Source organism: Oncorhynchus gorbuscha, linkage group LG06, assembly GCF_021184085.1.
Source record: "Oncorhynchus gorbuscha isolate QuinsamMale2020 ecotype Even-year linkage group LG06, OgorEven_v1.0, whole genome shotgun sequence".
Classification (NCBI taxonomy): Eukaryota; Metazoa; Chordata; class Actinopteri; order Salmoniformes; family Salmonidae; genus Oncorhynchus; species Oncorhynchus gorbuscha.
In genome coordinates, this window is record NC_060178.1 from 75,122,965 (window position 1) to 75,138,831 (window position 15,867).

Below are 15,867 nucleotides of genomic sequence, written 5' to 3' on the forward strand. Positions count from 1 at the left end.
TGCGTTTATTTTCAGCAAACTTAACATGTGTAAATATTTGTATGAACATAACAAGATTCAACAACCGAGACATAAACTGAACAAGTTCCACAGACATGTGACTAACAGGAATTGAATAATGTGTCCCTGAACAAAGGGGGGGTCAAAATCAAAAGTAACAGTCAGTATCTGGTGTGGCCACCAGATGCATAAAGTACTGCAGTGCATCTCCTCCTCGTGTACTGCACCAGATTTGCCAGTTCTTGCTGTGAGATGTTACCCCACTCTTCCACCAAGGCACCTGCAATTTCCCAGACATTTCTAGCTCTCACCCTCTGATCCAACAGGTCCCAGTATAATGCTAATTTTTCGACTATGAACGCAAATCCGACCATCACCCCGGTGAGACAAAACCGCGACTCATCAGTGAAGAGCACTTTTTGCCAGTCCTGTCTGGTCCAGTGACGTTGGGTTTGTGCCCATAGGCAATGTTGTTGCCGGTGATGTCTGGTGAGGACTTGTCTTACAACAGGCCTACGAGCCCTCAGTCCAGCCTCTCTCAGCCTATTGCGGACAGTCTGAGCACTGATGGAGGGATTGTGCGTTCTTGGTGTAACTCGGGCAGTTGTTGTTGCCATCCTGTACCTGTCCTGCAGGTGTGATGTTCGGATGTACCTATCCTGTGCAGGTGTTGTTACACCTGTTACACGATCAGCTGTCCGTCCTGTCTCCCTGTAGCACTGTCTTAGGCATCTCACAGTACGGACATTGTAATTTATTGTCCTGGCCATATCTGCAGTCATCATGCCTCCTTGCAGCATGCCAAAGGCACGTTCACTCAGATGAGCAGGGACCCTGGGCATCTTTCTTTTGGTGTTTTTCCAGAGTCAGTAGAAAGGCCTCTTTAGTGTCCTATGTTTTCATAACCGTGACCTTAATTGCCTACCATCTGTAAGCTGTTAGTGTCTTAAAGACCGTCCCACAGGTGCATGTTCATTAATTGTTTATGGTTCATTGAACAAGCATGGGAAACAGTGTTTAAACCCTTTACAATGAAGATCTGTGAAGTTATTTGGATTTTTACAAATGATCTTTGAAAGACAGGGTCATGAAAAGGGACTTTTTGCTGAGTTTATATATATATATATATATATATATATATATATATATATATATATATATATATATATATATATATATATATATATATGTGTATGTGTGTATATATATATATATATATATATATATATATATACACATATATATATATATGTGTGTATATGTGTGTATATATATATACAGTGACAAGAAAAAGTATGTGAACCCTTTGGAATTACCCGGATTTCTGCATAAATTGGTAATACAATTTGATCTGATCTTCATCTAAGTCACAACAATAGACAAACACAGTCTGGTTAAACTAATAACACACTAAAAATGATATGTTTTCATGGCTTTATTGAACACACCGTGTAAACATTCACAGTGTAGGGTGGAAAAAATATGTGACCCTTTGGATTTAATAACTGGTTGACCCTCCTTTGGCAGCAATAAACTCAACATTTTCTGTAGTTGTGGATCAGACCTGCACAATGGTCAGGAGGAATTTTGGACCTTTCATCTTTACAAAACTTTCAGTTTAGAAATATTCTTGGGATGTTTGGTGTGAACCGCTCTCGAGGTCATGCCACAGCATTTGAAATCGGGTTGAGGTCAGAACTCTGACTGGGCCACTCCAGAAGGCGTATTTTCTTCTGTTGAAGCCATTCTGTTATTGATTTACTTCTGTGTTTTGGGTCGTTGTCCTGTTGCACCAGCCAACTTCTGTTGAGCTTCAATTGGCGAACAGATAGCCTTACATTCTCTTGCAAAATGTCTTGATAAACTTGGGAATTCATTTTTCCATCGATGATAGCAAGGACTCCAAGCCCTGAGGCAACAAAGCAGCCCCAAACCATGATGCTCCCTCCACCATACTTTACAGTTGGGATGAGGTTTTGATGTTGGTGTGCTGTGCCTTTTTTTCTCCACACATAGTGTTGTGTGTTCCTTCCAAACAACTCAACGTTCGTTTAATCTGTCCACAGAATATGTTACCAGAGCGCTGGTAACATCCATGTGCTCTTTTGCGAACTTCAGACGTGCAGCAATGGTTTTTTTGGACAACGGTGGCTTCTTCCGTGGTGTCCTCCCATGAACACCCGTGTCCTCCCATGAACACAATTGAATCCATTTTAGAATAAGTCTGAAATGTGAAAGAAATCAAGGGATGTGAATACATTCTGAAGGCACTGTTATGTGTATATATATTTTCCCCAAAATATACGGGGCATTGGAAATGATGCAGACAATTACATTGATAGAGGCTTCAATCTATCTGCAATATTAAAGCTGATCTACCCCCTAAAGAAATGTATTATAATAATTGTGCTGACTGGTTTGCTTCTTATAAGGAATTTGATGTAGGGTATAGCATTTGCTTTTGACAATTGAACTTTATTTGTTTATTTTGGTTAGCTTTAATTTTAGATACCTAATTTCTAATATAGGCTAATGTCTATAGAAGAGTCTCCTAAAAAATACAAATAATTTATACTCTACACACCGATAGCTTTAGTTATTTAAGATTCCAAATGCCTTTCTCGCATTCATAAATATCAGATGTGGAGGTGATTCTCAAATGAGAAGTTGCAGAGGAGACTGGGTCATTCAAACCAGGCCACACAGAAATTAAGTCTTGGTTTGGTTGAATAATGCTTCAGGCTTAGCAGAGCATTTTTAGAGGCAGAGGAGAGAATGAAATGAGTGCACTGTAGGCTACAAGTTTGGGATCTTAATTTGATCACTCTTTTGTTGCTGACACACGGTTATATGAGCAGTAGTGCACTCTTCATGTAGTCAAATTTTGGCCAGCTAATAGCATAACCACCACAGTATGTAGGTGTTCCTTCTGTATATACACCCAGAGAAGACTTAAAAGCTGAAGTTGTCTCTAAATGTACCCATATATTTTTACTTGGTCTATTGATTCTAGCAGCAGTGGCAGGTGGGGTTTGTGGTGAGGGGGAGAAAGAAAGAAACCCTTTTGTATTCTTCAGAGAAGACTAGACCAAGGATTGCTAGTACCCGCAGTGCACTTGAGAGAAACTGATAGATCTACTTACATCACTGTCCTCTGTTCACACTGCTCTCTAGACAATTTGAGGAGAAAATTAGGTCAGAGAGGATGAGGTGGGAACTTGAGAGCTTTGTAGACCCACCATAGAGGGACTAAGGAAATCACATAGTCTACTGAAAAATGTGTATACTGTAAATAGCCCATGGAGCTGACTGGATTCTGTATCGGTTTATCTTTGTCTAGCCATTATTGTTAGCAGTAGTACACATTGAAGCACTTTAAAAACCAATACAACTCTTTGGTTTAGAGGTGCATTCTGCTATTTACCTCAATTCATATAATCTGCTTCCTGCTATCACTATTTGGATAAGAGCAGTAAACATCTAGTAACGTTGATTGAGGAAATGGTCTCCTTGTGGAACAGAACAAACACAATAAAACAGGCCCTCAAGATTGTTCAGGTCTTCACCTAATTTTGCTTCAGTTGTTTGAAAGTCAACAAAGTCTATCTATCTATCTATCTATCTATCTATCTATCTATCTATCTATCTATCTATCTATCTATCTATCTATCTATCTATCTATCTATCTATCTATCTATCTATCTATCTATCTATATATTAAGTTTGAATTAAATCAACAATACAATACAAAAACAATACGAATGGCCGCTCCCATCCGTGGATGCTCTGCCCAGTGGGTGAGCTCGGGCCACCCGCCCAGTGATGCCAGCAGCGCGAAGCCCCTGGCCAAAGTGATTTTTTAAGGGCGGGAAGGACCAAGCCTTGCCCGACGCCTGGGTGGACATGGAAGCAAGGTCACCCATAACCACCAGGACCAGCACACAAACCGCTCACAGTGTCAAACCAAAACACAAAACATAAATAACTAAACGCAAAACATACAATAATTACAGCCCCACCCTCACCTCTGATTGAAGGACCTCTAACATTTGTTTGCAAAGCTGTCATCAGGTGTGCAAAGCTGTCATCAACGCAAAAGGTGGCTATTTGAAGAATCTCAAATATAAAATATATTTTGATTTGTTTAACACTTTTTTGGTTACTACATGATTCCATATGTGTTATTTCATAGTTTTGATGTCTTCACTATTATTCTACAATGTAGAAAATAGTAAAAATAAAGATAAACCCTTGAATGAGTAGGTGTTCTAAAACATTTGACTTGTAGTGTATGTTTAGGCTATGCATTTATCCCAACACTCATTATTAATTCTAACCTTCAGACAGCCACAGATAAATACCATCTTTCCCAGTAAATCATCATTCTAATATTTCCTCTTGTAATACATCCCTCCATTCTACCATGGTGTCTCGCTAAGGACTTGAATCTCCCCATCTGCAACATTTCTGCCGAAAATGCCCTGAAAATAAACATTTTACCCAAGATCACAATATTTCCTATTAACTGACTATGGTCCTTCAAATCCCCCAACAATACAGTTTGCAGGTCCTGATGTGATAACATAACAATCATTCTTGGAGCTGCCTACCAAAAAAAAAGCAACCTATGGACAGTAGCCTACCAAAAGAGAGGCTCTATTGATTCTGTTTCCACGTGACAGAGTCTGCACCGGTCTGACTGTTTGATGCCCCACATACTGAGCGTTCTTTTTGTAGCGATAATTTCATATAATAGCTTATATTGAAAATAACAAATTGATCCGTCAATTGTTGTTTTGTTTATCAATTCCTAGACCAAATGCCATGGTATTGGGATATCGAAAATCTGTTCCCAACTATCTTGAATTTTATAAGGCTATTGTTCGTGTTCACGCTCGATTTCTTCTCTTGTGGAAAAAAAAGGGCAAGGACAAACCTCTGTCATAAATTCATTCTGAATAGGAGAGGTGACACAGAAGGGCATGCTAAATGTGATGATCAGTCACTGTACAGTAAGTGGTAGGTGTGGAGGTCCATAATGTAATGAATAGCTGTGAGTGTTTTACAAAATGTGAGACATATGCATTATAATCCTTCAACACTGACACAATAAAAAGAACACGCACAAGATAACCCTCTATTTGATTCATTTCGGCTAGTCAGACTTCCACAAACTTGCTTTCGTAGCCTAATTTGTCAGATAGTGTGTTTGTATTGGCAGGGCTTGAACTTGGCTCTCTCCCCAGGGTTCATGGGAGTTATATAAATGAGTTCATTAAAAGTTGGGCAGAGGGTTATTAGGAAGTGAATATTTCGCCTTAAAGCTGTATCAACCCATTCACTTACCTACAGTAGTCCTCTTTGACACTAGGGCCCAGCTTGACCCTGTCCATACAAAGTCTGCATTGCCGCACACACTGTAACGCTGCGTGCACACAGGATGCTCATTACATTGGCGTACGGTACATTTTGCGTAATCGTTGCAATCTTTGTGCCTCATTACAACAAAAAAGGATCACGCTACACATTAGCACCTTCTGCAGTGGCTTATCTACTTTCTTTCTGATACCACACTGCAAAGCAACGCACAAGTTGGAAAAACCCAACACCTGTGACATACTGTGCACACCACAACCTGGCAGATGAGTCGCAACTGTGCGGATTGCCTCTGAAATGAATGATCTTCATGACCAGAGCTCACTGGTTAGTGATGCTGGACTGGCGTAGTATGACTGTCCGCTGGATGGCTCAAGGTGGGATTCACAGCTGCCCTCAAATAACCTCTCACAGTGCTATAAAAGATTTACTCAACCCAAGATAAAGGCTGCGGTCGGGTATCCGGGCAGGTGGCACTGGACCAACACACACTCTCAGGATACAGTAAACACACACACGTGATAAACTCACACATATGCCTACACACACACACACACACACACACACACACACACACACACACACACACACACACACACACACACACACACACACACACACACACACACACACACACACACACACACACACACACACACACACACACACACACACACCCAAAGGCCAGGACAACTGAGCCAGGATTAAATGTGGCATTTTGGTTCTCCTGAAGGACGTTTCCCATATGTAACATGCTCCTCTGCCGTTATATGTGTGGTTTTCAGGTACAGAGAACTAGAGCTAGCTGTCAGCTTACAGGAGAGCCATCAAGCCTTGTACATGAGGCTAGAATCACAACGGATTTGTTACTGGGAATCTACTGTATGAAGAGACAAGGATCTCTTTGTGTATCTCTGGGCTCAACGGCACCTGTTTACGTAGATAGGTCTGGCTCCCCTATAAAACTGGGCCACATAGAGCTGAAGGACATCTGTGCTAATTTTGACTTCCTCATTGGAGTCCCTCTCTGTGCTCTTGTAAAGTCTGTGTAAGTTCATAGCTAATATCTTCCTACTAAATCCTTGCTCTTGGTTTATATCACTCATAATACTTTAAGTGCTGACCATAAGACGCAGTGATGATAAAAACATGCATACAGCCTTAATATGCTAATGAGTCTTTGACCTGCACTGCATTCCAAAGAGAAATGATGAGTGGGTCAGTGGCTAAATAAAGAAAATCAGGGAACTAGAAAAGGCCTCAGCAGAGAGAGGCTCAGGCTGGACTAATCTGTTCTACTTCTATTCTTAGAGTGTCGCAGCAGGCTAAAGAAATATGAGAGACCCACACAGGGACAGCAACAGGCACTGTTAATTTAGAGGGTCACTAGAGAGACCAGCACCCCCCAACGGGTTACTGGGTACCAAGGGTGATTTTAATAATATAAATAATAAGAATAAAATCAAATGAGTGTGCAGAAAAGCTACCCAGCTAACAACATTTTTGTAATGTAGCACATAATGTTCCCCTAATGTTTGAGTGTCCAGTTTTTCATTAGTTTGGTGGAACATTCTATCTATGTTAGCAAAAACCTTCTAAGAACATTTGTAGCATGTTTTGGTGGTAAAGTTAGGAGAACATTGCCTTAATGTCAAACATAAATGATCTACAACGTGGTTACCATTTTCTAAGAATATACAACAGTAATGTCCTAAACACGTTTAAGGGACGTTGCAAGAACATGAGGTTGGCGGCGCTGTAATTGGGGAGGACAGGCTTGTGGTAACAGCTGGAGTGGAATCAGTGGAATGGTATCAAATACATCAGTTTTCTGGGGGTTAGGAGAGCATTACATCAACGTCACAACAAACATACACAGGACATGGTTGTCATGTTTTCACAATATAAGATATTCATGTTCTAGACACGTTTCATAAAACCATTTCTTTGTATCAGTCCCAAATAAATATTCTTCCTCCCAAACAATTACAGTACACCTTGTTACTGTTACCACAGCCATGAAGGACTTGAATGGTGAACTACTGATCCATTCACAGCTCTTTTTGCACGTCGGCAAGGTTAGGAATACTCACACACAGTGCTTTTAACTTGACATATTTGACACATGATTACATTCTGCATGTTCATTTATACAATCACTATTCTTCAACATGTGCCTAGGGGGGAGGGGTTAGGGTTTCTTCTAGACAGGGCCTAACTATACTGGCCCAATAAGCACATGACCTAAAGAGAACTCATTTTGGGACAGTGGTTAGGTCATTGGTGCTGGTGGCCTGGGTTTGAGACCTGCTAGGGGAGTCACCCTACTCTCGCATTCTTAGCAATATATGTTTATATCATTATTTGGCAACAGTTACAACACACCTATCTTATCTAGAAAGATGGAAATCAACAGTGGTGTGCATTTATGGATGCCAAAGAAAGCCAGGCTTCCCCAAAAATGTACAAATCATTTTTTTATTTTTTTTATTTTGTCTCTCTGTGTTTCATCATTTTCCTACAAGCATCTGGCCTTCCTTGACAAGAGTATAACAAATGTGCCAATCAGCGTTGAGCTCAACTGTGAAAAGTCCTGGCACACCAAAAACAATTGTCATGGGAAGCCAGCTTGGATTTGGCATCACTCCTATCAAATACCATTGAGAGCATACATCGTTGACAGATATACTTGAATTGTTGCATCTCTGTTGTTGTCCTCCAGTGGCTAGCTTGCCACATATACATGTTTAGCAGATGATATTGTGGGTGTAGCGGAATGCTTGTGTTTCTCGCTCTAACAGTGCAGTAATTTCTAAAAATACATATTTGGGCGAGCAATGTCAGAGCGGCATAGACTAAGATACTGTAGAATAGGATAGAATACAGTATATATATATAATAATATATACATATAAAATGGGGCAAAAAAGTATTTATTTGCAGATAAATTAATAAAAAATCCTACAATGTGATTTTCTGGATTTTTTTCTCATTTTGTCTGTCATGGTTGAAGTGTGCCTATGATGAAAATTACAGGCCTCTCTCATCTTTTTAAGTGGGAGAACTTGCACAATTGGTGGCTGACGAAATACTTTTTTGCCCCACTGTATCTCTACATGCAAGTTATGTATACATTATTTATTAAAGCCTTGTCTCATGCTAACGAAATTCGTGTTGTAGTCTAACTCATTTCCAATAGGCTATCAAGCTGAAAAAAAATCTAAGAAAGATGGCAGCTGTATTACTGTTCCTTGTGCTCCCTCTCCGGCCTCTAGGTCACCAGGCTGCTCGTTTATGGCGCACACCTGTCACCAGCATTGCGTGCATTTGCGCATAATGACACTCACCTGGACTCCATCACCTCCTTGATTACCTGCCCTCTATATGTCACTCCGTATGGTTTCTTCCCCAGTCGTCATTGTTTCTGTTTCTTGTCGGTGCGCTGTTTGTGGTTCTTGTGTTGTTGATTTATTAAATGTATTCACTCCCTGAACTTGCATCCCGACTCTCAACGTTACAATTAATTATCTTAACATTTTCCTTGTGTAAATGCTCCCATTATTTTCGAGTTAATTGAGTAGAAAGAGGACAACATTTTAGTCAAATGCAAACTCTGCAAAGACCGCGTTGATATCTTTGTCCAGAAACACATCCAACCTAATCAAGCTTCTGGAGGTTGTGCACAAAGGCACAAAGCTGGAAGCCAAAGTTCCATAAATGTGTGAAAGAGGAGAAATGTCTGCACATAATTTTAATAAACAAAGACGCATAAATAATATTTCCAATTTCTAATGACATTTCCATATAAACAATTAAAATGTCTGATAAATGCAATTCAAAACATCAACAATGACATTAACATATACTGAACAAAAGTATAAACGCAACATGAAATAATTTCCACGATTTTACTGAGTGACCTGTTCACCGGACGTGCTACCTGTCCCAGACCTGCTGTTTTCAACTCTCTTGAGACAGCAGGAGCGGTAGAGATACTCTCAATGATCGGCTATGAAAAGCCAACTGACATTTACTCCTGAGGTGCTGACTTGTTGCACCCTCGACAACTACTGTGATTATTATTATTTGACCATGCTGGTCATTTATGAACGTTTATGAACAGAACTTGGCCATGTTCTGTTATAATCTCCACCCGGCACAGCCAGAAGAGGACTGGCCACCCCTCATAGCCTGGTTCCTCTCTAGGTTTCTTCCTGGGTTTTGGCCTTTCTAGGGAGTTTTTCCTAGCCACCGTGCTTCTACACCTGCATTGTTTGCTGTTTGGGGTTTTAGGCTGGGTTTCTGTACAGCACTTTGATATATCAGCTGATGTAAGAAGGGCTATATAAATACATTTGATTTGATTAGGACCTCATTTATGGATTTCACGACTGGGCAGGGGAGCAGCTATGGGTGGGCCTGGAAGGGCATAGGCCCACCCACTGGAGAGCCAAACCCAACCAGTCAGAATACTATTTTTTTCTTCCCCACAAAAAGGGCTTTATTACAGACATAAATAGTCCTCAGCACCACGGTTGTGAGTCCAGTTGGATTTACTGACAAATTATTTAAAACAACTTATTGTTGTAGAGAAATTAACAATAAATTATCTGGCAACAGCTCTGTTGGAGATTCCTGCAGTCAGCATGCCAATTGCACGCTCCCTCAAAACTTGAGACATCTGTGGCATTGTGTTGTGTGACAAAAGTGCAAATTTTAGTGTGGCCTTTTATTGTCCCCAGCACAAGGTGCACCTGTGTAATGATCAGGCTGTTTAATCAGCTTCTTGATATGCCACACCTGTCAGGTGAATGGATTATCTTGGCAAAGGAGAAATGCTCACTAACAGTGATATAAACAAATTTGTGCACAACATTTGAGAGAAATAAGCTTTTTGTGCGTATGGAACATTTTCTGGATCTTCTATTTCAGCTCATGACAAATGAGACCCACACTTTACATGATGCGTTTATATTTTTGTTCAGTATGTATTGCTAAGAATGTGAGAGTAGGGTGACTCCCTATAGCAGGTCTCAAACCCAGGCCACCAATACCAAACACCCTAACCACTGTCCTAATAAGGATATCTGTAGGGAATGTGCTTATTGGGACAGTGTAGTTAGGCCCTGTCTAGAAGAAAACCTAACCCAATATTTCTCAAACTTGGTCCTAGGTACCCCAAGGGCTGCACGTTTTGGTTTTTGCCCTGATATTACACAGCTGATTCGAATGATCAAAGCTTGATAATTAGATGACTATTTGAATCAGCTGTGTAGTGCTAGGGCAAAACACAAAATGTGCAGCCCTTGGGGTACCTAGGACCGAGTTTGGGAAACACTGCCCTAACCCCTCATTCCTACAGTAAGCACTTGTGTAGATCTGAAACAACTTGATAGGTGTAAGCAATAGGGTGAATACACTTTGAAGTAAATCTCAGCTCTGTTAAAGGTACACTCAAGAAAATAGTTTATTGGTCCTAGTGATTCAGGAGTATCATTAAAACAGGTTGATATGCACCACCAAAATTAGACAACTATACGGAAAGCCCTTAAATTGTTGAAATAAGTGAATAAAATCAATGATGAGAAAATAGCCAGACTAACTGATACCTGGCATGGACATGGTGGCGCAGCAGAAGGATCAGAATAGCACGAACAAAGATGGTGTGACTTTAAATCATAGGTGAGGACATGTTGAAGAATGATTACTGTATAAATGAACATGCACAATGCAATTGTGTGTCAAATGCGTAAGTTTAAAAGACTGTATGTTAAAAACGATCCCTTGCCAACAGACGAAGAGCTGTGAATGCATGAAGGCAACAGTGATGGGTAAAGGCATTTTTTGGGGGGGACACATACAAGCTCTTGCAACGTTCCTGTGAAACTTGTCTAGACATGAATATCTTGTGTTCTGAGAACATGACAACCATGTTCTGTGTAATGTATGTTTGGTGGGATGTTGATGGAGTATTCTCCTAACCCTCAGAAAACTGAGCAAAGGATTGTTCTTGCAATATTCTCATGAAACACGCCTAGAACATTCATATTTTTTATTCTGAGAACATGGCAACCCTGTTATGTGTATGTTCGGTGGGATGTTGATGGGAGTATTCTCATAACCCTCAGAAACCTGGACACATGAATGTTCTTGCAACGTTCCCATGAAATGTGTCTATCACATTAATATCTTAAGTTCTGTGAGCATGGTAACCATGTTGTGGATAAGTTCTATTTGACATTAAGGGACATGTACTGGGAACTTTCCTTGCACATCACAGGAACATTTTTATGAGAACGTTAGTTAATGACCTAATGAGACTGAAGGGAACATTCTCTAAAGTTGTGGGTAGAGACCAGGCTGGAGTGTGAAAGAGAGAGATTGTGTGGGGGTGGAGAGAGGTGTTTGTGAGTGTGTGCCCACTTGGGTTTGTATAAGTTTATGTTTTTCTTGGTTTTTCAGTTAAGAGAGCAAGACATGTTTGTTATTTGAGTACATGTCACTAGCTGTGCACAGTATCTCATCTGAAAGGAAAAATAACTAGCATGAAATGTTACTGTGTGTGTGTGCCTCCGTTTCCATCCTTCCATTTCCTCTTCTTTTGTCCCTTCCTCCCAACCAGCTCTCTCCACATTTAAATGTACGTCTATGTTTTCTCAAGTCATGAAAAGTAAAGCTTTCGCTGTGTGTTTGACAATGTGGCTCTAGGAAGCCAAAAGGTTGCATTATTCTATTTTGACAAACCCTCAGAGATACATTTGTGGGCAGAGAGATCCTCTGAAGTTTGTTTAAGAGGATTCGTGGGAGTGTGTTCTCAAAGCTCATAGGGCTGGAGACTACACACTCAGTAGTGTTCATGAAGATTTTATTCTGGTGTCACTCCAATGACTATCACTGGCACAGATTACCAAACTCAAACACAAAATCCACCACAAAGACACAGACACAATGCCATTTAATGACCAGTCAGACATGGACATCATGGGTACTACCTATCTGAACATGCGTGTAGTGAGAATTTAAGACCCTCCTTACGTTTGATGATACCATTAAATGAAGCACAAGACTGCTGTTTATGGTAACTCAAGCCTTTTGAAATGTAACTCACGACGTGGAACAATTATCGAATCATAAAGATGCAAGAAGATCTGAAGACTGCTGAATGTTTAATGAGTGTCACGCTCACAGCATGCATCCAGATCCAACCAAACCCAGATCCTGATGGCTGGACAACCCTTCACTGTAGTGGCAAAAACTACAATCTGCTACTTGCAGAAAGGTTTGAATAACACCTATGTATTTGCTCACGTTATACAGTACAATATACAGAGTAGACCCATGGAATATGGTGTTAACGTGTCATTTCCTTATTTTGCAAGTAAAATGGAATTCCACAATTCTTGTACAAAGCATCTGTACAATCATATTATTTGTTACCCTCTTTGGCAGGGCTGTTCCCAAATAACCTTATAGGTATTTGAGGGTTTTAAAAATAAAACATATCTCTATAACATTGTTGCTATATTTGCTAATTAATCAGGAAAAGAGCTAGGGATGATGCACAATGATTCTGGATACAGCCATTTGTGAACATAAGACATATCGGCGTGCCACTAAACACTAAAACAATCCGAATGTGCTAAACCACTGACACTGAACCAGTGCAGGCGAGCCATGATACTAACACAGTACTAACACTCAAACAGAGTGCCCCAAAACACTGACATACGACACAGACCATGGGCTCTTCATGTGTAAACATCATACAAAGGCGTCATTAAACAGTCCACTCCAAAGCAAAACACCTGCTGACACAATGTCTTCAAATAAGATTGATATTCCCCCTTCCCCCCCGTCCCACCCCTCCATAAGAGAACTTCCATTTCAATTCTATACACCTTTACATATTATCACATTACAGTGTGATTTAAAATTCATATTGACACATTGTTCCACTGAAGTACCGACTGAGTTTTTGCTGCTCAACAGAATGTGCCGAGCATAAAAGCTGCGCTGTCAACCCATAAATATGGCGACCATCTTGGATAGGTCTTCACCAGCATGGGCATAATAGATGTCCTTTATCAAGTCTTCAAACACAACGCAAAAATGAACCAATCATCTTATTCTGTCCACAACACGTCTTTTCAGGGGTCACCTGTTAAGGTACCATGCTCAGCCCCAATGGATGCCGGGAAGAGACAGGGTGCCATCTCTCAGTTCTTAGTTCTGATTGGCTCTCTCTATACAGAGAAAACAAAAAACGAAGAGGACAAAAAATACTCCAAAATAAGAGGTGCAAGATAAAAAACCTCTTCAATCTCCAGTGTTTCACACATCTGTGTTTCAGTAGTCTTCTCCACTTCAAGAGGAGCCAGTCAGTCTGGATGAGGGCCCTCTTTATCAGTGTCTTGTCAGCTTAGTAGTCTGTCCCTCCCAGTACCATCGCTTCTCCTTCTCTCCATCTCCATCTCTCCCTCTCCTGCTGGTGCACTGGTCTTTAGAGGTGAGAGGACGTGGAGAAGCACAGCTTCAGGGTGTAGGGGTTAGAGCCATCTGGAAAAGGTCAGACACACGAGGTTACACACATACTACACACACACACTCACACATATCTCTACACATAAACAAACACACATGATCATATGGCATGCCCACACACGTGCACACTCTGTTGGGGACATTGGCAGGGAGAATTCTGAAGACGGGAGCGTTATGTCCGGTCTGGGAAGAGAAAAGGTGTGCAGCAGATGGTGCAGACTCCTGTCCTAGTGTGCTCCCTCTATCTCCCTTCAAGCACACACACACACAAGCACACACATCTAATCTCCCTCTCTGACAGCGACTGATTCCACAGGGCCAGGCTGAAACACCTGTGGTGCCAACCAACACAGACAGGAGAAATCATGTAAAAAAGAACCACCTGCTGCTAGAACAGACAGCATTGACAGCTTTCTCCCCTTTGGATTTTATAACATGTCCCTCATGCTATTTCACCCAGGAAAAATATATTTATTATCTTCAGGTCTTCATGTAAGTTTGGTCTAAATCCAATTTTATGGGCATTTCTCAGACTGTATGTGGCACTATCAGTTCTCATGCTGAGAGTGACTTCTAACGGTTGAGTGTTTGGTGCTAGTATGCGGTCACTGTTGAGGAAAGCAAGGCCATCTGGTCACTTACTTGGTATTCTGATCTGGTAGTGGTTTAGGACGGTCAAGACCTCGACAGCGTGTGTCTTGGAGTCAAATTCTAACAAGCCAGAAATGGTTTTGGAGGAGGCTGACAAGAAGAGAGGAGAAAAGGACAACTTAAGTATGACAGTACACTTATCTCCTTCAACAGCCGAACACACACAAATAGAAAAAGTAAAAAAAGGCCAAACTTACGCTTTGCATCAAACATCTTGAACTTGGTGAAACCTGGCACATCATGCTCTGAGCATAACTGTAAAAAGAAAAACAGAACAGCTGAGATAAAGGTTGTTGCGAGATAATACTTCTGTTCTAACCATAACCACATGGTGGAGCTCTTTAGTCTCAGTCAAACTACAAAAATCTTTGACAGTGAGTGACAGGCAGAACCATCAGCGGTCGTCTTCATCTATGCAAGCTATTTTAATTGTAGCAGGCTAATTTCACCTCTTAGCCCTATTGACAAAATATTAGATATGCACCCTCATCCCAACCACCTACCCAAGATCCAGCTGGGCCTCTAAAATGTAGGGGGAGGGGCTTGTAATAGTTCAGCACACAGGATGAATCCATGCTAAACGTTACCCCATACGGACCTCAGAAACCCTTCCCAATACCCTACCCTGCCATCCCAGCCATACCCTCAGCAGCTGGTGCTTTCAGATGCCAGGAGGGATTTGCAGTAGTGCAGTACAAAGGATGGACTTCTGGGAGTTAATTGTTACCTTACTCCCTACATCCCATCCCCTAGCCTTGACCTTCAACCCCTCTGTTCAGGCCTCTACTCACACCCTATCCACCATAGACCTTATCACAGCCCTACCCTCAGTAGCTGGTCCTCTGAGATGCAGGGGGGAACGTTGTAGTAGTGCAACACACAGGAGGGTGGCTGGATGATGTTCTTGGAGGCCTGGCCTTGGCTGGTGAAGCGGTTGTTCCTGGTCATGGCAAAGTCCTTATAGCTACTGCTGCTGTCCTCCAGCTCAAACACCTGACTGGGAATGACCGCATGCTGCTTGGAAACACTGGAGAGGGGGAGATGAGAGAGGGAGAGGAGAGGGAGAGAGAGAGAGAGAGAGAGAGAGAGAGAGAGAGAGAGAGAGAGAGAGAGAGAGAGAGAGAGAGAGAGAGAGAGAGAGAGAGAGAGAGAGAGAGAGAGAGAGAGAGAGAGAGAAAAAGGAGGAAGAGAGAAATGGAGAGGGAGGGAGTTGAAGTCCATGTCCAAAAGGCTCCTTAACAACTTCTACCCCCAAGCCATAAGACTACTGAACAATTCATCAAATGGTCACGCAGACTA

At 41.4% G+C, this 15,867-nt stretch overlaps 1 protein-coding gene across 2 annotated transcripts in view; it reads right to left on the reverse strand.

Moving 5' to 3' along the window:
- Window positions 1-12,314: 12,314 nt before the first annotated feature.
- LOC124038328 (heterogeneous nuclear ribonucleoprotein L-like) overlaps window positions 12,315-15,867 on the reverse strand; it is a 56,812-nt gene continuing 53,259 nt past the window's right edge. For both annotated transcript variants that reach the window (XM_046354068.1, XM_046354067.1), the window contains exons 10-13: window positions 15,394-15,595; window positions 14,766-14,823; window positions 14,560-14,658; window positions 12,315-13,932 (exon numbers count right to left, since the gene is read on the reverse strand). In XM_046354068.1, coding sequence (XP_046210024.1) covers window positions 13,877-13,932; window positions 14,560-14,658; window positions 14,766-14,823; window positions 15,394-15,595 — 415 coding nt within the window. In that variant the 3' untranslated portion in view covers window positions 12,315-13,876. The remainder of the gene's footprint in view (window positions 13,933-14,559; window positions 14,659-14,765; window positions 14,824-15,393; window positions 15,596-15,867) is intronic.